This window comes from Gobio gobio, assembly GCF_949357685.1.
Source record: "Gobio gobio genome assembly, chromosome: 19".
In the NCBI taxonomy this organism is placed as follows: domain Eukaryota; kingdom Metazoa; phylum Chordata; class Actinopteri; order Cypriniformes; family Gobionidae; genus Gobio; species Gobio gobio.
In genome coordinates, this window is record NC_137112.1 from 37,353,775 (window position 1) to 37,376,160 (window position 22,386).

At 39.3% G+C, this 22,386-nt stretch overlaps 3 protein-coding genes across 3 annotated transcripts in view; 1 reads left to right on the forward strand and 2 right to left on the reverse strand.

Annotated features, from left to right (window-relative positions):
* chd5 (chromodomain helicase DNA binding protein 5) overlaps positions 1 to 9,879 on the reverse strand; it is a gene marked incomplete at its 5' end in the record, with an annotated part of 55,346 nt that extends 45,467 nt beyond the window's left edge. Inside the window, 3 exons of the mRNA XM_079844105.1 lie at positions 4,350 to 4,507; positions 9,517 to 9,591; positions 9,837 to 9,879. Of these exons, the coding sequence (XP_079700231.1) occupies positions 4,350 to 4,507; positions 9,517 to 9,591; positions 9,837 to 9,879 (276 nt within the window). The remainder of the gene's footprint in view (positions 1 to 4,349; positions 4,508 to 9,516; positions 9,592 to 9,836) is intronic.
* Positions 9,880 to 11,047: 1,168 nt separating this feature from the next.
* Positions 11,048 to 19,783, reverse strand: rpl22 (ribosomal protein L22). Its single transcript, XM_079844516.1, has 4 exons — positions 19,736 to 19,783; positions 18,967 to 19,071; positions 17,172 to 17,296; positions 11,048 to 11,238 (listed from the first exon to the last, which is right to left on the reverse strand). Exons 1-4 carry the CDS (start codon positions 19,745 to 19,747, stop codon positions 11,094 to 11,096), a joined length of 387 nt encoding a protein of 128 aa, XP_079700642.1. The 5' UTR covers positions 19,748 to 19,783; the 3' UTR covers positions 11,048 to 11,093.
* Positions 19,784 to 20,616: 833 nt separating this feature from the next.
* Positions 20,617 to 22,386, forward strand: part of rnf207a (ring finger protein 207a) — a 33,672-nt gene continuing 31,902 nt past the window's right edge. Inside the window, exon 1 of the mRNA XM_079843792.1 lies at positions 20,617 to 20,781. The gene's annotated coding sequence lies outside the window, so the exon portion shown is untranslated. The remainder of the gene's footprint in view (positions 20,782 to 22,386) is intronic.

Genomic DNA, 22,386 nt, shown 5'->3' on the forward strand with positions numbered 1-22,386 from the left:
TCTGCAATGAAATACAAGTCAAAGTAAATTTAGAAATCACTTCTTTTTTTCTTTTTTTTTTGCGTTTTTCATACTGTCCCAACTTTTGGGGTTGTAGAAGGAGCTTTTTTGTCCATACTATGAAAGTATGAGGGGTTCAATGCTGTTTTGGACCCCATTGACTTTCATTGTATGGGGGGAAAAACATGTTTCAATATATATTTTATGTATCACAGAAGAAAGAACGATATACACGTTTGGAACAACATGAGGGTGAGTAAATGGCTTTGGGTGAATTATCCTCTTGAGTTTGTGTTTAACTGGAATTGTTCCCGTTTTGTATTTCATAAAAATAACACTGGACGGTGGTTTCACTGATAACTTGACCAAACTAGTATCGGACTGAACTTTAAACCATACTGAACTATTTGAATTAGAACTGCCCCAGGTTTTCACATTAGAAATCTGGTCACCTCACTGATGACACATTTATAGTAACTGATCATAACATTTAAAGCCATAAAAAAACAAGGATGCTATACAACCCCAATTCCAGGAAAGTTTTGTGAAATGCAATAAAATCAAGAATCTGTGATTTGTTAATTCTCTTTAACCTTTACTTAACTGACAAAAGTACAAAGAAAAGTTTTTCAAAGTTTTCACTGACCAACTTAATTGTATTTTGTTAATATAAATAAATGTTGATTTTGATGGATGCAACACACTCCAAAGAAGTTGTGACAGAGGTATGTTTACCACTGTCACATCACCTTTCCTTTAAATTACACTTTTTAAATGTTTGGGAATTGAGGATATTGATTATTGCCTTTTTGCGTGTGGATTTTTTTCCCAATCTCGCCTAATACAAGACATCTGCTCAACAGTCTGTGGTCGTCATTGTCTGATTTTCCTTTCCATAATGGGCCATACATTTTCAGTAGGAGACAGATGTGGACTGCAGGCATTCAGTCAGGCACATTCACTCTATGGTGTAGTGTCTAGAAACCAATGAGGCCTGAATTGCCTTGCTGGAATGATGTCATCTTGATGTCTTTGTAGAATCTCCACATCAGTGATACCTTCACACATATTCAAGTCACCCATGACCTTTACACTGATGCACCCCCATACCATGGCAGATGTTTGTTTTTGCACCTGTCACCCTTTGTCTTTGAGGCTGAGAACTCAATGTCCATTTTTCCCAAAAACAAGCTGAAACGTGGACTCATCTGACGGCAGCACACATTTCCACTGTGTTGTGGATCATCTGAGATGAGCTCGGGCCCAGAGACCTCTGTGGCATCTCTGCATTGAACAGATGTATAGCTTTCTCCTTGCCTTACAGAGAGTCTAATTGAAGTTCTTTATTGGTGCAGCGACAGACTGTGTTAAATGACAACAGTTTTCCAAAGTACTCCCGATCACATGTGGCTATATTTAACAGAATAGCAATACAGTTTCTAATGCAATGTCATCTGAGGGCTCAAAGGTCACGCTGGTTTTTCCTGCCTTGCCCTACATGATTTTTTTCTGGATTCCTTGAATCTTTTCACAATATTATGTATGGTAGATGGTGAAAGACCTAAATACTTTGCAATCTTGCATTGAGAAATTATTTGAATTAATGATTTTTGAATTGTTTGACAATTTTCTCATTAAATTTGGCACAAATAGGTGAGCCATGACTCTGCTTGCAATGAGTCGTTGGTGGATGCTCCTTTTTTACCCAAACACGATATCCTCTCCTATTACCAATTCACCTGCTAATTGTGGACTGTTTAATTTGGATATTCTATAATCTTTTCACTTTTATTTTGCCTCTTTCCCAACGTTTTTGAAGTGTGTAGCATCCATCGAAATAAAATAAAAATGGAATATATTTACAAAATACAATTCATTTAGCCAGTAAAAACACTGGAAATTAATTATTTGTACTTTTTTCCAGTTAAATAAAGGTTCAAGATAATTAGCAAATCACAGTTTCATGATTTTACTGCACTTTACAAAATGTCCCAAGTTTTCTGGAATTGGGGTTGTAAATGCAGAAATGCAGGTTCTGTCAGGATCACTATCGTCAAAGTGATAGACAATTAGCATATAGTTTAGATTGGCGATATGGTTCTGTTCTGGAGAAGAACTCCCTGCGCATCCATGCAGCCTAGCATGGATAAGAGCAGGGAGAGCAGTGATAAACCCCCTAGGGTAAACAGAACATAAGCAATGATGTACAGGTGCTGGTCATATAATTAGAATATCATCAAAAAGTTGATTTATTTCACTAATTCCATTCAAAAAGTGAAACTTGTATATTATATTCATTCATTACACACAGACTGATATATTTCAAATGTTGATTTCTTTTAATTTTGATGGTTATAACAGACAACTAAGGAAAATCCCAAATTCAGTGTCTCAGAAAATTAGAATATTGTGAAAAGGTTCAATATTGAAGACACCTGGTGCCACACTCTAATCAGCTAATTAACTCAAAACACTTGCAAAGGCCTTTAAATGGTCTCTCAGTCTAGTTCTGTAGGCTACACAATCATGGGGAAGACTGCTGACTTGACAGTTGTCCAAAAGACGACAATTGACTTGCACAAAGAGGGCAAGACACAAAAGGTCATTGCAAAAGAGGCTGGCTGTTCACAGAGCTCTGTGTCCAAGCACATTAATAGAGAGGCGAAGGGAAGGAAAAGATGTGGTAGAAAAAAGTGTACAAGCAATAGGGATTACCGCACCCTGGAGAGGATTGTGAAACAAAACCCATTCAAAAATGTGGGGGAGATTCACAAAGTGGACTGCAGCTGGAGTAAGTGATTACTCCACCTAATTCGGGAATTTAGTCTGATTCAGGGGGAATCAGAATTCTAAATTCTGACTGACGAGAGGAGGAGCTGGGGATGGAGGAGGTAATTAGCTCCGGAGAAACACAATAGCAGCTGATAATACTGAAGGAGCTTATATATGCATGCTGTGATAGGCATTGTATTCCTATAGGTAGACGTGATCAGCTGACCAGCTGATGCAATCTGATGCAAGCTTGACTAACTGTGCTTTCACACCTCCGGCGGCAAGAGCATCAAAGTGGAGTGGGAGTGGCGTGGCGCTGCGCGGCGCGTCTTGGACAATTTGAGCGTCGAGGAGAGTTGAAATTTTATGGTCAACTTTATGGTAATGAGCTAAGACGCAGTTCCTCAGCAACCAATCAGAATGTAGAAGTGCTCCGCTTGAGAGGATTCCAGAGAACGCAGTGCTGTGAACTTTGGTTCCGACCACATTAGTTCCCCAAGCAAAATGGAGGAGAGGTTGATCATTGCTGTGGCGGGTTTTACATTTTCGCTATAGAACACTTGTTTTTCAGCGGGAATGCAATTAATTTGCTCAAAACAACACAGATTTGACCAATTGCATTAATGCTGCACTTCAACCAGGACAGTTATTGCAATGTAGGCTGCACACAAATGAATGTTAATGTTAATTAAAGACCAAGGCTAGCAAACGTCTCCTATAAACTGCATGTTGAAATTAGACTAGCACTTAACCATGAACACAAAAGCCACACCACACAAATGGCTTTTAATTGGTTTATTTTGTTAGCAAACATGTAACTATTATTGTTAATTATTGTTCTTAGGTTAACTTATACGGTTGTACCCTACTTATGGTCAGTCAGCACAAATGCCGATCAACATGATTGTTTGCTTTGGACCCTTTGGCCCCACTTTATATTAGGTGTCCTTAACTACTATGTACTTACATCAAAAAATAAGTACAATGTTCTTACTGTGTTCAAATTGTATTGCAAAACACCTTTGCTGATATTGAGGTGGGATACGGGTAAAGTTAGGGACAGGTGTGTTGGTAAGGGTAAGTTTAAGTTTAAGGGTAGGGTTAAGTGTAAGGGAAGTGTCAACTGTGTAATTACAAATGTAACTACAGAAATGAAATACAGATGTAATTACATGCAGGTATTTTTTTTAAATGTAAGAACAATGTAAAAACATGTATGTACACAATAAGTGCTTTGTATCACATGATTAATTAAAATGTTAGTACATAGTAGTTAAGGCCACCTAATATGAAGTGGGTCCGACCCTTTAAATAAAGTTAAAAAAAAGACCAAGCATTCGATCTACGTCAGAGCGTCAGCGCGTCCACGAATCTTTCTACAGCGTCGCTGGGTTCGAATTTTGACGCTCTCGCTGACGGCGGTGTGAACACACAGTAACGTGACCTGCCAGAACTAACGCTATACGCTTGCTTTTAGCCTAACAAATCTACGTCACATAAAAATAAATTGCATTCTGATTATGTCATAACGACATTTATTTGATCCATGCTTCAAACGATTAGATAAGGTTTCTTACATCCTTCTTCTTCTTTTTCTTAACTTTGGGCTCCTTCCCCTCCATTATCTTGCTGGGTTTCTTCTTCTTATGCTGTTTAACCGAATCATCCTCAGAGAAGAATCTCTCTAGCGGTGACAGGGGGACACTCCTTTGACGTTCACCTTCCTCATCCTCATCTGAGAAAAAACAGAAAAGGTTCACAGTTAAGAGATTCACACGTACATCATGTCTCCATCCGTCCATACCGATTTCATGAGAAAATGTAAATATTCTATGATTTTGCATGAATTTATAGAAAATCAATCAATTTATCAATCTATCAAACTATCTCTGTCTGTCTGTCCGTCTTCTGCTTGGGGCCTGCCTTTGAAGCGGAGACTCCTCCCCTCCATTAGAGAAAAAGCAAAGATTTTTGTTGACACTGAAAGGGGAGTGAAAATAGAGAGGTGAGGTCTCTGCCACCTGCTGAACTGTGAATCTCACTGTAAACAAAAAAACTACTGTCTGGCAGCACATATTCACTGTAACACTTCAATAATGCCATGCTGTCAAAAAGGCTAAAAGAAAAAGACATCAGGGAGGCATCCTTTGCAACCGGAGCTCTACGGTGCGACTCCTGCCGACTGTCTATCGTCAGCTCAGACGGCGGCCCATGAAATATGCAGCGCGTGTGGTAGAGTCAATCAGCTAAAGCCCTGTCCCGCAGCCCACCACGCCCCGTGGGAGCTGCCGGAGATGGGGCTTTCCCAGCCTCTTGGATGCTATCCTCAAAATCCACTTAACCTTCATTTAGCTGCCACTGTTTGAGGACTTCAGCTCCGGTGAGAGCAGCCCCTGCGCGGTTCAAGCCCGGCTTGCAGCCCTACAGGGCATTTTGGGTATTTACTCGCGTAAAATACAGAGCTCCCCATCTTTCTGTCAGCTGCTGGGAGGCTTTTTCTTATTTCAATCTTCTGCTGCACATAAACAGAGCAGTTGCCTGTGAGATGACGGATATTTAAGGCAGTGCATCTGCAGTACATCTCACAGGGAGGCTCTTTCATGTCGGCAGAATATGTCTGCTGCCTGCCAGGCGCATCAAGCTCACATCTCGTCTTCATTCATGTCTCACTTACAGTCGTGGTGATGCAACACAGCACTCTTGAAGCGGGGATATCTGGCAAAGGTTTTACATTGTCAACTGACTTTTAAGCGATGTGATTTATGTTGCACTCGGGTGAAAAATCGTATTTATAAATCAAACTAATGTGAATATTAATATATCAACACAAATAAGCTGAAGTGTATTTTTTTTTCAATGTTAAGACTCATTCAATGACAATTTAACATGCAAAGAAAATGCTATTTTTGCATTCCGGATTCGCTCGCGTTCTGTGCCATGTTCCCGGGTAAACAGAGCCTCGGCCAGGATCTGCCAGGTGTTTAAAAGCTGTGCTGCTGCCATTTGCTACTGGTACCAGGCCTGAAAATGTCACGACTGCAGCCATGCATTTCTGTGTCAGCTATGCACGGACATTGGGGTAACTTTGACCTTGCAACAAGGGCTGGGTCATTGCCGCACTCCATTAGAGATGGGATTCACGGCCGGGCTCGCTGTTAAGAAGGGGAGCGTTTACAGGAAAACCCATTAGCTGTCTGACAGACTGTGTATGTTAATAGTGCCCCCTCCGTTAATGTGATGAGACAGCATGGTTTGAACACCCCCTCGTTGAGACCTTCAAGTTTTATAGGCCCTATCTCTACTTTCTGAAGACTATATCCTTTCTCTAAGTCCAAGGCTGATTCACAAACCTTTGGTTTGCTTTGCAAAGACACCCGGTCGCAAAAATTGCAAGTACACAAGCAAAGTAGTCTAAAATTAATGTCCTAATAACCCATAAAACTAGAACAAAGCCACTGTAATTGAGTTTAGATGCTATAATTATTTTATTCCAGCATGCATATTCTATTCTCCAGTAATTTGTTAGTAAAATTCATAAGATGTTTTAATTTGACACACACTGATGCAGAGACTGATGACACACAGACATAAGTGTGTGATGCAACAATGATTTACACGCACGCACAAACTCCAGCAAAGAGGAAGGGGTGTCAGCTTTCACAGCGCAGCTTCCAAAAATAACCCCCACCAATCAGAGCGATGAGCAGAGGGAAGCTCATGATAATCTTTCAATTTCAAAGATAAGACCATGTAAAAGAAAACCAGACTGGGAGTGGAGGAAATAGAGGAGGCAAAAAACACTCAAATGACTCTGGATCAGTTTCATCCTAATGCGTCCTAATGAGAATCAACATAAACAGAAACTCGTACCAGCACGACGTCCAAATGAAACAAGAACGGAGCAGGAAATAATGTTTTTCATCCTGAATAGATCCCTCTTTTCCTCTCCTCATGACTTCTTCTGAACCATATATAAAAGAGGATAGATTGAAGAATGTTTTTGTCCATATAATGAAAGTCAATGGGGTCCAAAACAACATTGAACCCCGCCGATTTAAAAAAAATATATATCAAAAAATGTCTTCTGAACAACATGAGTTGAGTAAATTGCAGAATTCAATTTGTGGGTAAACTATCCCTTGAATCTGCTATGAATTTTGAGATTGAAAGCCTTTGGAAATCTGGGAAAAATCACTTTTTTTCTTTGGAACCGCTCCATCCTTTGTTCGTGATGTGGCACACGAGGAATGTGGAGTCAAGTTGCAACAATTTAAAACTAACTGATTAAAATGTGCATACATTAAAAGAGCCGATGCACATCCATTAACCAAATCCGGTGGAGGTGAAATAACATTAAAAACCATGCCGATTTTTGAGCTCGCTTTATCGTTTCATTCTCTTAACATTTTTATAAATCATCTGTTTGTTTCTTTGCATCTGCGTTTAGGGCATGCACCAGTGATCACTTCATTGCTCCTGCTGGGGGCACCAGTCATGTGTTCCGCAGTGTTTGGATCGTGCAGTGAACAGTACTGTTTGCAAATCTCACTTCGATGGCCTACTACACAAACTGCATTCTCAATACAAGTCATATCTCATTATCTTGCATCTGAGAAAAATATGCTTTACGGTCCTTTGCAGCGAAGCTAGAGATTAATCGTTTGAATGTAATCTGATTGTACAGGAATTATTACGCAGTTATATGTATTAATCTCAGCAAAAACATTCATCAGCCACCTCATTATAATTTCAGCAAAGGAACAAGTGAAGGTGTCCTGGCCTGCACAAACGACTCGATGAAAGCAATCACAGTGAATGGGACAAAACGGCATAACCCAAAATCCTGGCTAGTCCTGCACTGCATAGATTTCTCATTTTTAGCACATGCGGGGGCTTACTGTCTACACGGAAAGAGCATGCTGGCTCATAAATTATTTCTCAATTATTAATTCTTCTGCATACTGCACATTATTTCAAACCATTTGCAGCCCTCAGCAGCTTCATCTCCGGCATGTTGCAGCCTCGTAAAAAGAGAAGGTAAATACGCGATTGGGGTGCAAATGAGATAGTCGTGCTCAGGTCTGTCACGTGATTAATTCGAGACTAATTCAGAGGCAGCCTAGACCGAGCTGCGAGCGAAAAACTACAAATGTATTGATTTTATTGAACTGAGGGCCATGAATGTATAAAAGGCAGGCAGGCAGGCAGGCAGAACTGGGTCTTAACTACACGGCTTCTCCATTACACCACTGACAACCCTGCTCTCACAACCTATGGCTTTTGAGACCAATCTACCGCAAAAAAAAAAAAACAAGATTAATGAGGGGTTTTTTTAATAAGATGCACGCCCTCCAGCTACACAAGAAGCATAAACAGACAGTGTGACAACATAAGGATACAGTTAAACAGAGATTTTCACCAGCAGTGATGAACCATGGATGAGGTTGGCTTTGGGGTTAACCTTGAATATTACCAGAGAACCAAATATCCAGCATCGACATTAAAAAATAACTCCTCAACGACAATTTTCTGTAAAGCAGCTGTTGCACACACACACACACACACACACACAAAAAAAAAATCAGTCAGCCTACATACATGTATTTAAATTAAGCAAATGCCACTCTTTCAGGAAACACACCACAGATATATAATCGTAATGGAAAGCAAACATAAATGTACATCTACTAATCTACATGTAGAACGCATATTACTGTAAATACATTCAATTTGATTATAAATTACTGAAAATGAATGGAAGTACAAAATATGAATGACCTCATTTAGACAAAAAAGTCATTTGTAGCCTCCTGAAAAGGGCCCATTTTGATAAACTGTATCATTATCAGTAACAAAAGATTAATAATAAATCAAATAGGTTTGTATCAATCATTATATAATTCAATGACGTGTAAAATATGAAACCACCAAACCTATAAAAATCCCCACTGTAGCTATTTTTACAGTAACGTTTTTAGAGTGTATAAAACAAACTCTTGTAAGACACTGTGGACTGTCTTGGCTAAAGTCTCTGCCCCTCAAATAGACCACAGAGGCAGAGGATCATTGTAGCTGATGTTTTCCTGTCACACGTGGCTCTGTCAAGCACATGCACTACTTTTACAAGACACTGTGACCATGGAGAAGCATTGTCAACCATCAGCCCTTAAATATTCCTCGGAGGAATGCCCTGACACATTTTAGGGAAACTGATGATGGTCCTTTTTTTTTGTTTGTTTAGATCAGCTCTAAACAATGCATACATCAGAACAGCTGGGTCTCGCATACCATTTTTACCATATGAATGGAGCCTGCCGTGCATTAGACTTTATATTAAAACAGTCCATCAGCTTTAGATATCATTGTGCACAGTGGGTGCAATATCAGAGCAGCCTGACTGGAAAGAAGAAAGGCAGTGGGTGCATGCATAACTCATTTATATGCAAAGACAAATGCGCCTGTAAAAACAAACCGCCGGATGATGGAATACGAACACGATTTTATCTCAAAAGAGAACCACAGACAGATGGTCTGCTGGCGGACAGTCGCGCTTTAGGGACTCAAATACAGTCGGGCAGTGCTCCGTTATTTTAGGACGAACAGTGTCCGGTGTGAGAACAGAAGCTATTGAGACTATAATAAATCGCACGCGCGTCAAGCCCCTTTTCCTCCGCATTCAACTAGGCGTAGCAGCGCAGTTGTGAAGGGCAGAACTCTCCCTCCCGTGACTCTTTACCCCCTCACCTGGCACGTCGTCCTCAAAATCCACATCGTCTTGCCCCTCATCTTCATTGCTTAGCGATCCGGGCATCTTTACCGCATAACAAGAAAATCACATCCGAGATACAGGGATAAAGTCCTGAAACTTAACCCTCTCAATGCCCAGATTTTCAGATTCAGAGGAGACGTCTACTAAAGGCGAGGTAATTTTTTTCCCCCTTTTAATATGCTCTCAATAAAATAAAAGATGGCTGCCCTGTTTTTAAAAAATCTTTCCCTTTCTCCCTCTTCTCTATCCAAATCCTCCAGTCTGAAAATAAGAAAGAGACAAAAATGGAACACACATGCCCAGATTGTGACGTCTGGTCGGTTGCCATGGCAATCCATCCCATAGTTTCCCGACACAACTAGTTAGTGCTGTTCTGCTGGTCACCGGCTTAACTAGTACTGGCGGCGGTCGCGTTGCCCTTTTCCCGCTCAAGTTCGAGGAACGTGAGGTTATACAGGAAGAGATACGGGAGAAAGTTCCCTCACAATCCCTTTTCAGGCAGGCGAGGGAAACGCATAAGAGCTGGAAAAAAAACAGTTATCCTGTTTTTGGGGTGTTTTTTTTATTTTGCAAATTTAGGTCGAACAAATACATTCAAGGTCACGGCTGAACGCACATCTGACGCCTGAGTTTATTGACGTTTTAAAGGGACAGTTTACTTCACACAACAAAAAAAACTGCAAAAGGGAAAAAATGTTTTTACTCACCCTCACGCCGTTCCAAACCAGTTTGACGTTACCACGGAAGGAAAAAACTGAATATTTCGGTCACCATTCGCTTTCTATTGCCATTCAATACAAGTGAATGGTGACTGATGCTGTCATTCTGCCTTCGCATTTTGTGTGAAGTAAACCGTTACAAAATTACCAGGTTTCGGTTATATAAACGAAATGTTATTTCTTAAGACATTTTAAAAACAATAAATTCTCTCCTCATAAAAAAAAGCATCCAATTTATTCTTGTGAACCTCCTTCAGGACAACCCGCGAATCACGAGCCGTTGCCAAGGATACTGCTGCGAGACGCTCTACGTGATAAAGCTAGACAAAGACATTTAAACAGGCTGCAAGAATAAAGAACCATTAAAAACCATATCATACCATTATCGTGCGGGAAAACCCCCAGCCTAAAGCAACCTACGCTGGTTTGATGGTCTCCCGGTCTAGTATGGTTTTAGACACTTTGCACCTGGCCCAAAGACCATTTCAGGCTGGTTTAAGCTATTCTAGCATATCATGCAAGTTTTTCCTGATGAATGAACTCACTGAACCCTGAGTGCACAAACTTTAGTTGCTATGGAAATCATTGGTCTTTGTCTGACTGGTAGTAAAAGAGTCCTATATGCTTTAATGGAGTAAAAGGAAGGAACAGACCTCTGCTGCTCTAAAAATAGAAAGAAAATGTATAATTATAAAATCAAATGGATTTTTCCAGCACTTTTGTACCCGCAGAGCTAAAGACACAATGTTTTGAACATACTGCAATGAGCACACCAGAAACAAAGAAACCGATTTCTTTTGAAAATTTATTGAATTTACAAAAGTGGCATGGATTTAATCTTCATCGTCTTCCTCCTCCTCATCCTGGTTTATCTGGAAGTAGCGCAATTCATAGCTCTCCTTGGTGTTCGCTACTACACGCAGCCAGTCACGCAGGTTGTTCTTCTTGAGGTACTTCTTGGTGAGATACTTCAGGTACCTGAAGATAATATATAAACACTTAAGTATGATCAGTCACAAATTACACCTAGTTTGAACTGACATGGTAATATGGACAAACACTGTCAAGAGGTCTGAGGTCTACAGCCTAATGTGCATTTAAAAACTACAAGTACAGGCTCTGTTTTTTATATAACTACATGTTTTACTGTGCAAAACAAAAGAAACAACCACTATGGTAATCAAAGAGATATTAATTAATCAGATCTTGCATACCAGACATATCTGGCAAAGAAAGATGTAGATGGCATTTTTCACACTTACAAAAAAACAAAAAAAGGGATGTAATATTAAAAAAGCAGCAGCAATACATTTAATATGCATTGTAAGGATGCATGATATCGGCCGATATATGTTCATTTTTAATGTTATGGCTATCAGCCTTATAAGGAAATTAGGCCAATATATTAAAGGATTAGTTCACCTCAAAATGAAAATTCACTCAACCCCATCTCATCCAAGATGTTCATGTCTGTCTTTCTTCAGTCGAAAAGAAATTAAGTTTGAGGAAAACATTCCAGGACTTTTCCTCTACATCATAGACTTCCATCGCAACCAAAATTTTGAAGGTCCAAATCAATCCAGTTGCAAAGTGCTTCTGAGGCTCTGCACGATCCCAGCCGAAGAATAGGGTCTTATCTAGCAAAACGATCGGCCATTTCAAAATAACATTGTATTAAATGAATATACTTGACCTAAATTGCTCATCTTGCACTGCTTTGCGACATGCCACGGATTGCATAATCACATCGGAAAGATCACGCTAGACGTAGGCAAAAGTACCGCCCTTGTATTTACAAAGCGCTCATGAAGACTAATACAAACATCCTTTAGCAAAAAAAAAAAAGGTAAAACAACGATGTCGGACAATTTTGAAGTTGAAGGTGGAGTGTTTTTTGGTAAAAGGATATTTGTATTGGTCGTTGCACATTCGCTTGGGACGGTTCTTCCGCCTATGTCTAGCGTGCCCTTTCCGACATGATTGCGCAATGCGTGGCACGTCGAAGAGCAGCACAAGATGAGCAATTTAGGTTAAGTATATTCATTTAAATTTTTTTTTTAATGATCGTTTTGCTAGATAAGACCCTGCTCCTCGTCTGGGATCGCGCAGAGCCTCTGAAGACCTTCAAAGCACTTTGCAACTGCATTGATCTGGACCTTCAACATTTTGGTTGCCATGAAAGTCTATGATGTGGAGAAAAATCCTGGAACGTTTTTCTCAACAAAAAAACCCCCTCTTTTCAACTGAAGACAGACATGAACATCTTGGATGAGATGGGGGTGAGTAAAATATCAGGAAATTTTCATTTTGATGTGAACTAATCCTTTAAGGCCGAACAATTATTTCCTCCAGCTGAGAAGCTTCAGATGCGCACGGTTCACAATGATGGTTTTGAATTGCTTGAAATATGATTGGAATCACTTTGAAATGGAAAATACAGTTAAGTATAACGTGCAGTGCAGGTCTATCACATAGGCTACATACAATTATAATGAAAACACTACTGTAAAAGAATGTTGTGAATCCCTTGTGCTCCTTTTTTGCACATCCACCTTTATGACTAGCAGAGTCAAGTTCACATGTGCGGTCGCAGCCTTTTGTGCAATTGTAAGTTGCAATTATTGTATGCTTTAATGCAGTGTTACCGGTGAACATCTTTAGCTTCAGCGCACGCAGCTCAAACAGCAATGCACAACATTAATAACTATGATTGGGACGGTCATATTCATAACAATGAGAACACTTAGTTTAAAAAAAAAAATCTTTGGATTTAGGCACCGGGTTTCAACGTGTTATGGGAAGAGCGCATCCACAATGGAGCTACACATTCTGTCTAGCACATAACTTAGTTCATGTTCACTTGTGAAGATATAAGCTGTAATATGTTGCATAAATATCTGAATCTCATATTCATGACACACATTTTGATTCTTTATATGATGTCCAATGACTTGTTTGCATTATTTAGGCATTTATTTTTAAATAATTTTAATTTTAAAAGTTGAATTTTACACTGGTTCAAACTACAGGCTACTGTACTGTACATGGTTGATTTATGTTTAAGTGCTTGGGATGATGTGGACCCTTTATTTTTGTGATCAAGTTTTCAAAAAATATCAACGTTTGGATTTAGATTTAACTGCCAAAATATCAGTTTACCGGCTTTCAAATATAAAGAATTATCGATTTTGGCCAAAACTTTCACGTCGGTGCATCCTTAATGCAACGCCTCAAAGGCCTTGCTTGAAACTTCACACTAAGTGGAATAACAGTCATTACAAAAGGACTATAGTAATGTATCCGAAGTCCACCTATTCAACAATTAACATCTAAGCTACTGCAAAATAAAAGTAGATAAATATGGGAAAACTCAATTCACAGTAACTCAATTATTTGATATATCCAACATGCCAAGCGGGTTGGAGACAATACACCTGTATTCGTTCACAATCAGGAAATTACATGTGCGCAACATAACAAGTATCTAGGTGTGTATAGACAAATCTCTCATGTGGGGCATGCATTTTCATTGAGTCTGTGTACTTCCGTATTCAACTTACGAAGAAAGTGTAACGCCTCTCGCAGTTCAAAACAATTACGCTACGTCCGACGTCATCGTTGCACCAATTACGCTTTTTCTGTAAGTTGAATATGAAAGGCGGTCCGCCGGAAGCGAAATATTTTACTTTATAACGTCTTAAATATGGAAATTTTTCTTACAAAAACCCATTGATTCACTACAGAAGGCCTTTATTTATGGATGGATGCACTTTGAGCTTCAAATTTTGGGCTGCCATTTACTGCCATTATAAAGCTTGGATTCGCCAGGATATTTATTAATATTACTCTGATTGTATTCGTCTGAAAGAATGTCATATACACCTAGGATGGCTTGAGGGTGAGTAAATCATGGGATAATTTTCATTTTTGGGTGAACCATCCTTTTAATACTTTTAGGTATATCAGGTGATGTTGGAATGTTCCTTTAAATCCACTCCAAATTTCCCTAACAGGGATAGTAAAGTATATTTCACACACTAACAATAATAAAAGCTGACATTAAAGCCACAGCATGGGCTGCTTTTTATGTTTTTCAGATAACAGCTCTTCTGAAAAGCCTTTTCTAGTAAGCCATCTGGAATTCAGCATCAAAAGAAAAAAGGGTTGCATGATTAATAGAAATTAAACCGCACGCGATTTGGCAATGGCTGCGATTATTTTATGAGCAGCTTGCTAGTGCAAGGCTCTGTGATCTGTTTGTTGCTTCATCTGAAAGCCAGAGGGCGCTCTCGTGCAGAAACGCCAAATATGCCCAGCAGAAGTACAATAAACATAATTCCAGGAAATCCCTATGGGCATCATACTAATTGCTGTAGCTGAATCAACAGAAGATTGAAACGCTTTGATTAAACATGACTAATAAAACACACGACTACGACAATATATGGTTTATCTTCCAAGCCTTCTCTGGTATTTTCATGACAATAAAGTATATTTATATTTCAATGCTAATAAACATAGCCTTTATCACTGTATAGAATACTATGAAATAATATTGTGTGCCTTATTCTGTGTAAGAAGCCACATCTCACAGAATGATGTTTTCAAACACTAAACTGACAATGACAAGAATTGAGTAAAAACATGTTATTTAATGTTGTCTTGTTGGACAAGACGTTCATAAATTCTTCTCATATTTGGAAAGATGTTTAACACGTGTTGCTTTTTCAAATGCATGTTATAAGTGACTCAAACTCGCAGTGCTTTCAGATAGGGCTGGGCGATGTCTACCAAATTGGCATTGTGATCCGCACCACTGTTTTGACGGTCTGCTCACTTCAACTGGAAACTGTTCCGTCTTCCGCTCCGGATGGAAACATGCCAGGATCCCGTGCACATCACCGTCCGGCATTTGAATATCATTGGTTTAGTTTGTGTAAAACATCTAGTAGCCTATAATTCGCTTGCCTTTTTTTGCACAATAAAACCTTTAGATTAAATTGTGTTCATTGAACTGTTTTGAATGTAATTTGTATTGTGATCGAGAAACACCTTCATTATTTTTCGTGGGGTGGGGAAATCACGATGCTGGCTCAACAGCTATCGGCCCAGATGGAGCGGCATTTACTACGGATCATAGAGCCGTGCTTCAATGACAAGCTGCACTAGGGATGTCACTACCAAAACTCCAGTAGTCGGTACAAATATCAGAAAACAATTACGGTTCTCAGGACTAATTTTGGTACCACAGCAAAAAAAAATGTTTTAACCATTTAAAAATGTTTTTTAATTAAATTCAATGAGTTTATTATTTGTGATAATCATTATAAGTAAATACATAAACATTTAAAGGCTACATTCTGTTCAAAAGTAAACCTTGATTATAAAAGAGCAAGTGAAAAATAAGCAACCATCTAGGCATAATTATCATTATAAGTAGTAGCCTATTATTATTACATAGAGACGTAGCTAAGGGTGCTTTCACACCTGCCTCATTTAGTTCGTTTGAATCGTACTAGAGTTAGTTTTCCCGTTTGGTGCGGTTCGTATGGTCAGGTGTGAAAGCAGCAAATCGCACTCGGACCAAAGCGCCAAAAGCAGACCAAACAAGCGTACCGAGACCTCATTGAAGAGGTGGTCTCGGTACGCTTTCAAACGAACTCTGAGGCGGTTCGTTTGTGATGAGAACACGATCGCCCTCGAACAGACCCAACTGCAAAAAGTACTGATCATTTTTGGACTAAACCAGGTGCCGTAGTCAGCAGCGCATTATGTGATGAGGAAATGTTTGTTTACAGTTTTGATTGTTTGAAAGTTGGAGTAGTGAGGAGGTGCGGAGCCTCATAGAAATTTGGTCTGATGACCATATTAGGTCCCAACTTTCGAAAACTCGAAAGAACAGCGCGTTCTTCGCTTGAAGTGACGAGCGATGCGCGCTCGCCGTTTGCAGTGCATTAGAACGTTGTTTTCAAGCCGCATCCGCACTTCATTATAGAAATGTATTGTTTGCATATTGTGGTGTATACAAACAATGTAATAGATTATGGCCAGGGACAAAACCAGCCCACGCAGTCACAGTTTAGGAAATATGCCATGGCCAATGAGTGATGTGGATGTTGTCAAGTGACTGCATTTATGTTCACACCACAACTGGTTCGGACCAAAACAATCAGTGTGGTGTGAAAAGGAACCAAAAAAAGCTGAAAAATGCTACAGTGTATAATTGTTTGCCCTTGGTTCAGACCAAATGAACCGAGCTAGAGATGTGAAAGCACCCTAAATCTAATGTACAACAGTAGCCTAATATATTTGTCAATTTCTTTGTTAAACTGAACTTTTATTTTGACGGGTTGCTGTGAAAACCTTTGAGTGTCTGTGTTCATGAGATGACAGTTTTCTCAAATGAAACAGTAAATTCTCATGGAGTGACAGTTTGCGCGTTCATGTCCTCATATAGTGACACGGCAGAGGCTAAAATGACAGCGAGTGTCACGCGTGCGTACATGTGTGCGAGCTGCAAATGAAACCACGCACATGCCCCGTCATTCAGAGGCGCAAAGCATGCAGGAGTAATATTTAAATAGTATTTTGCAGTTTAATATTCACATACACTAGTATGTATATATTTAGCTACAGTCTGGAGCCCTGCGCTTGATAAACACGGAAGCGACTGAACACAGCAGCGGGTACCAAATATACTCGGTACCCGAGTCGGTACTACAGAAATGCTGGTATCATCACATTTTTTTGATTTCAGTACCGAAGTACTGGTACTTGTGACTTCCCTAAGCTGCACATAAAAAAAAAAAAGTTAATTGCGATTAGTCGTGCAGACCTACAATAAGCCAATAGTTAGCAGCCCCTAATAAGCATTTCACTTCAGTAAAATGGATCTGTAATCTCAGACTTACCTTTTAGAGAAGGGGACCTCTGATGTCACTGTAATTTTGCTCTTGCTCCTTTCAATGGAGACCACGCCACCACCCAAGTTACCAGCTTTACCATTTACTTTGATGCGCTCCTGAAGGAACTGTTCCTAAAGAGAGACACGCAGACATGCCTATTAGGGCATACAGAACTGCAACTGAGAGACATTAACCCCTATAACCACATTTATCACAGCTGCACAAATAAGTTATTTTTGAAAAAATAAAATAACTTTACAGAATGAAAGAAAAACTAGACCAGACAATTACAGACACTTAACTATCGGTATAAAGTCCACTTTGCAGCTTAGTTTTGGAGCTAGTTTTGTTTTGTGTGTAATTTAGGAGCAGGGCTACCTAAAATGGATATCAATGATAGAACTGACAACTAGGGCTGAACGATTTTGGAAAAATCAAATTGCGATTTTTTTAACCAATATTGCGATTTAATATGCGATTATTTTTTAAACTCTTTATCTTCTGTATTATTCAACAATACATCATTGTATAGTAATGGTGGAAATCTTTAATTGGTACATCACGATCCGATTCCGGTTCTGGGAGTCACGATCCGATTCCAAAACAATTCTTGAACTTTTTCCTTATTAATTAATCTTATTAATTTATTAAAAGCTAAAAATGTTTTTTTTTATGATATATGTAATTATAAGCTTTTTAAAATAACTAGGACATTATAACATTTTAATTAAAACAATTGCATGTTAATAATTTTAAATATATAAACTAATATAGCTGCAAAACATAAGCTAGTAAATCATAAAGAGGAACAAAAAAAATATTACAAGCAATGAACAAAGAGTGCTTTCAGTATTTAAGAGTGTCTGAACTGTGAGTGATTTTTCTCTTTCTCAGCTTTACTGTTGTTTGATTATTAATCATGACATCATCATAGACAGCTAAGTTTCTCACAGCGCATATCCTGTGCAAAGAAGCCTGCGAATGTCATTGCGATTCGCGCTGTCAACCGTTCCGGACGTTATGAAATATTTTATGGTTCGTGTGTGATTGTGTGTGTGTATGTGTGAGAGAGGGAGAGAAAGAGAGAGATAATGGAAGCAATCAGAATACGGGTGTTTCTAAAACACACGCAGCGCCACCGCGCACCTGCAGTTAAAATCTAAGCTCAGAATCGATCCAGAATCATTGGAGAAGAATCTTTTCTCCCACCTCTATTGTAGCCTATAGTATGAACAACACAATATTAGATAGATCAAACACAAACAGTATTTTTCCCCTTTTAGGCCAGGCATGTGTAACGTGCCAAGTTGCTTCTTCTGCAGACTTTACTCTCGCGTGTCACGTGACCAGACTGTAATCGCAGCCTTAGCGGTTAGGAAATCGCGTTATATCGTATTGCGATATTATCGCAAATGCAATTAATCGTTCAGCCCTACTGACAACATAAATCTAAATAAGTCACTGCCATTTCCAAGAAAAACAAGACGACTTAGTAGTCAGAATTGACTATCCAGCCTTAAAATGTTAGCCGTATATATAGATTTCACAAGCAGGAAATGAAGTTTTACACATGTATACAAGATATCCAGTTCTGATATTAAGATTAAACATTGAGTTTAGAAAAAAAAACATGCAAGGATGAAATACTCACAATAAGGTCTATATAGCATGCTTTTCAAATTCATTTCATGAGGACTTTACAAACATACAAAACCCCCAAAATGACTTTTCAGTAAGGTAATCTAATTGGACATTTACAGTTTTGTGTGCACTATGCATCCGAAGACCAGTGTACACTTACAAAGTTAGCAGCGTCCATGATGCCATCCTCTACAGGGTGGGTGCAGTCCAAAGTGAACTTTAGGACCTGCTTTTTCTTCTTCCCACCCTTGGTCACCTGCTTTTTCTGAAAGACACAATCAGTTACACAGGATAAACCAATAACGATCAGTGTTTACATTAAGATAACTCGGGGTCTAAATTAATGAGAATAAATCTACATGAATCAATGTACTTAAGCTATGTTTCTCCGATCATTTATTCAAAGGAGCAGTGGCAAAACGGGAATTTGACAGTATACATGACAACAATCAACAGCTAGACATTATTGAAAGCTATAGCTTAATGTGAATAAAAACGTTAGGGTAAACGTAAAATTAAATCTTCAACGCAGCCATATCATTTTGGCTAAGTTAGCTTCATGGTTTCAATTCTTTGTCGAGGAAATTTCTTTAAAAACAAAATACAAAAATATACACCGTCTACAATTTCGATACACATCAGTATTGTCGAAAATTGCTTAATATAGTAGTTATCCTGTGTCGGTTCTATGAGAAATGCTAATCCGCTAACTGGTGGTTTGCTACAACGTGGTTGCTCACGAGCAGGCCTCTCTCCAGACCTCCGGTAAACAAACGCTTTTAAAAACAACTCTGATACACGCAATCTTTCGTTAATCGAATTACTCAATCGCTCCATGTTTCGGCTTTAATATGCACCAGTTTCTTCGAGCCTAGAGGGACGTGACACAACGTATTTTGTAATTTTTTCAGAAACTTGCTCGTACTCACAATCGGGGCCATGGCCGACAGTTTGGCAGAAAGGGAGAGGAGAGGGAGCGCATGCGCATTGAAAGCTTCCCGTTATAATCTATCCCAAACATAATCGATAGAATCATTTATTCGGAGATTGATTAGTACAGCCAGAGGATCATAATTTTTTTACGGTCTATCTATGGATCATAGGTAGTGTATTTAATTGTACCTTTTCTAATGCCTTGTCTAAATTGTTTTAGTGGAAAATCACTGGAAATAAATGTATCAAAACTTAACATATGTTTGCATGTCGTTGAGATCACAAGACTTGAAATAATCACATTATTGTTGATAGATAGATAGATAGATAGATAGATAGATAGATAGATAGATAGATAGATAGATAGATAGATAGATAGATAGATAGATAGATAGATAGATAGATAGATAGATAGATAGATAGATAGATAGATAGATAGATAGATAGATAGATAGATAGATAGATAGATAGATAGATAGATAGATAGATAATGTTAACTGTTATAAAAATAAGAAACAGCTGAGCTATAATCAGAACATAAAACATACAGACAATATGAAGAGAGGCTATTAAACTATTGGTAATAGTAGAACAATAGCTGACCATTAAGAGACCATTGATATCCTATTGCATAAATAAAAATATTTTGCTGCCCTCCTAACAGGGGACACAGGCTCTGGTTTCTCATGTTGTCAGACCTTTGGCAAACCCTCAGTCTCCCTTTACATTCAGTTCCCCTCCCCTCCCTCATAGTCAGCTGCTAGGCATCAGGCTCCTGTTGAAGAGTCCCAGCATTCCTGTCATTCCAGCTCTAGATAGTGGTCAAGACCATAGTGTTAACCCAATGGCCCCTCCTGAACCAAGCCAAATTTACTGAGTCGGCGACTGTGTTTTGCTTGTGAAGAGGAAATGAGAACTGTCTTCCCATGAACTCAAGCCACTCAGGGAGACATAATACAGAGATTTGTCTTGTTGGGATTTTATAATGCCATATGATATTGCAATATGTTTGGAATAACAAATATGTTTTGGTTTTGATCAGGTAAGGTTTTTTTAATTGCATAGTGTTAGTGCACTGTTTTGCTTCTATAAAAGATCAATTTTGAAGTAAAATAATGAGAAAGACGGATTTACATGGAGAATTTATAGCACTATTTATTGATTGATTGATTTTCTATAAATTTATCACTCACTGTATTTAAAAGTGAATATACTATGTCAGGGCACTAGTCTGTATAGATTTGACAGCAAGTTACTGAATGTAGCTTATAGTTTTTATTTATGAAAGTTTGCCTTTTGTCTTGTCTTTATTTCCAACTTGTCAGAGAACAAGATTCTAATGTTATAAAAGGAACATTAATATAATGTTATAATAATTAGTTTGAATAAAAAAGTATTGTAGGAAATGCAGATTCTTCTTTTATTTGCTTTAGTAAACCCAAATAAGTTGGCAAAACTCACAGATTTTGCAGAACTTGCAGATTTCTATTTTGTACTCGTACATTTTAATTGCTCTTAACTTCAAATATTTGAGGAAGCTAATTCATTCATTTAAATTAAAATTAAAACTTAAATATTTTTAGTAGTGGAAACTTGGCTAGCTTTAACTTGCTAATTCAATTAATGCTACCTTGCTAATTGTTAACACAATGCTTTGATAGCATTAGCATAGCATAGTACTTGCTGAATGAGTACAGCAATAGAACATTTGTATATCTGTTCTCAAACTAAGCTCATGCCAACTTAACACCTTAACATTTATCTTGCACGAAAAACATTATATAACACTTAATTTATTGCATTTAGGCTACTCTCCCTTTCGAGTGTCATGGCAAAGCATTTCAACAAGTTAATTGTAATGAAGTTTGTTGATATGGGAAGAAGGAGGCGGGAACCGGCGAACATTAAAAGACTTTTATCAAATAATAAACACAAAATTAAAGAACAACACACATAACAAAACAACGTAAAGTCCAGGCCTGGTCCTCTCTCGTCCTTCACTAGTGTGACTCGTCCTTATATGCCTCCAGGCTCCCTCATGCGACACCTCGCTCGCTCCTCCCACGTATCTCGCTCGTCAACTTCGCCACATACCCCTATCGTCCCTTGCAGGCCGGGGGGTACATCCGAGACGGCACCTACTCCCCTCCTCGGGGCCAATCTCCGCGTCTCCCGCGTCTGGGTGTATGGACAGACAAGACGAGAGAAACGGAAGACGGAGACACAGACAGCGACAGGATGAGAGAGTGGAGAGAGGGAAAAAAAACTTGGTCCGGTTCCCTGACACACTGCTGCTCGGTCCTCAGCCCGCCGAGAGGCTCTTCCTCGCGGTGCCATGCGATGGTACAGGATGCTTGGTGGACGGCTCGATCCTCCTCCGCACCTTGGCGGTGGCTCCTATTGTTGCGCTCCCTGTTCCTCCCCAACATGGCGGACGTCAGCAGACTCCGGCCCACGGTGCACGCAGCCACCCCACCTCAAACCAGGGGCACGGCAGCGAGCTCTCCGTCCCACCGGATCTTTCTTTAATCGCTCCAGCACCACCGCCTCGGGCAGCCACTCGCGGCATTCACTCTTCCACACTGCCCGAGCTCCTCAGCACCGTGATCTCCCTCAGCAGCGAGGGCTCTCCAACAGCATGTCTCTC

Bases quoted from the DNA above. Each gene is read 5' to 3' on its own strand.
- rpl22 (XM_079844516.1), bottom strand. The intron at 17,297-18,966 runs GTAAGTGTACAC...GTCTCTCTTTAG, and splicing joins TCATGGACGCTGCTAACTTT to GAACAGTTCCTTCAGGAGCG. The intron at 11,239-17,171 runs GTAAGTCTGAGA...TATTATCTTCAG, and splicing joins GAGGTCCCCTTCTCTAAAAG to GTACCTGAAGTATCTCACCA.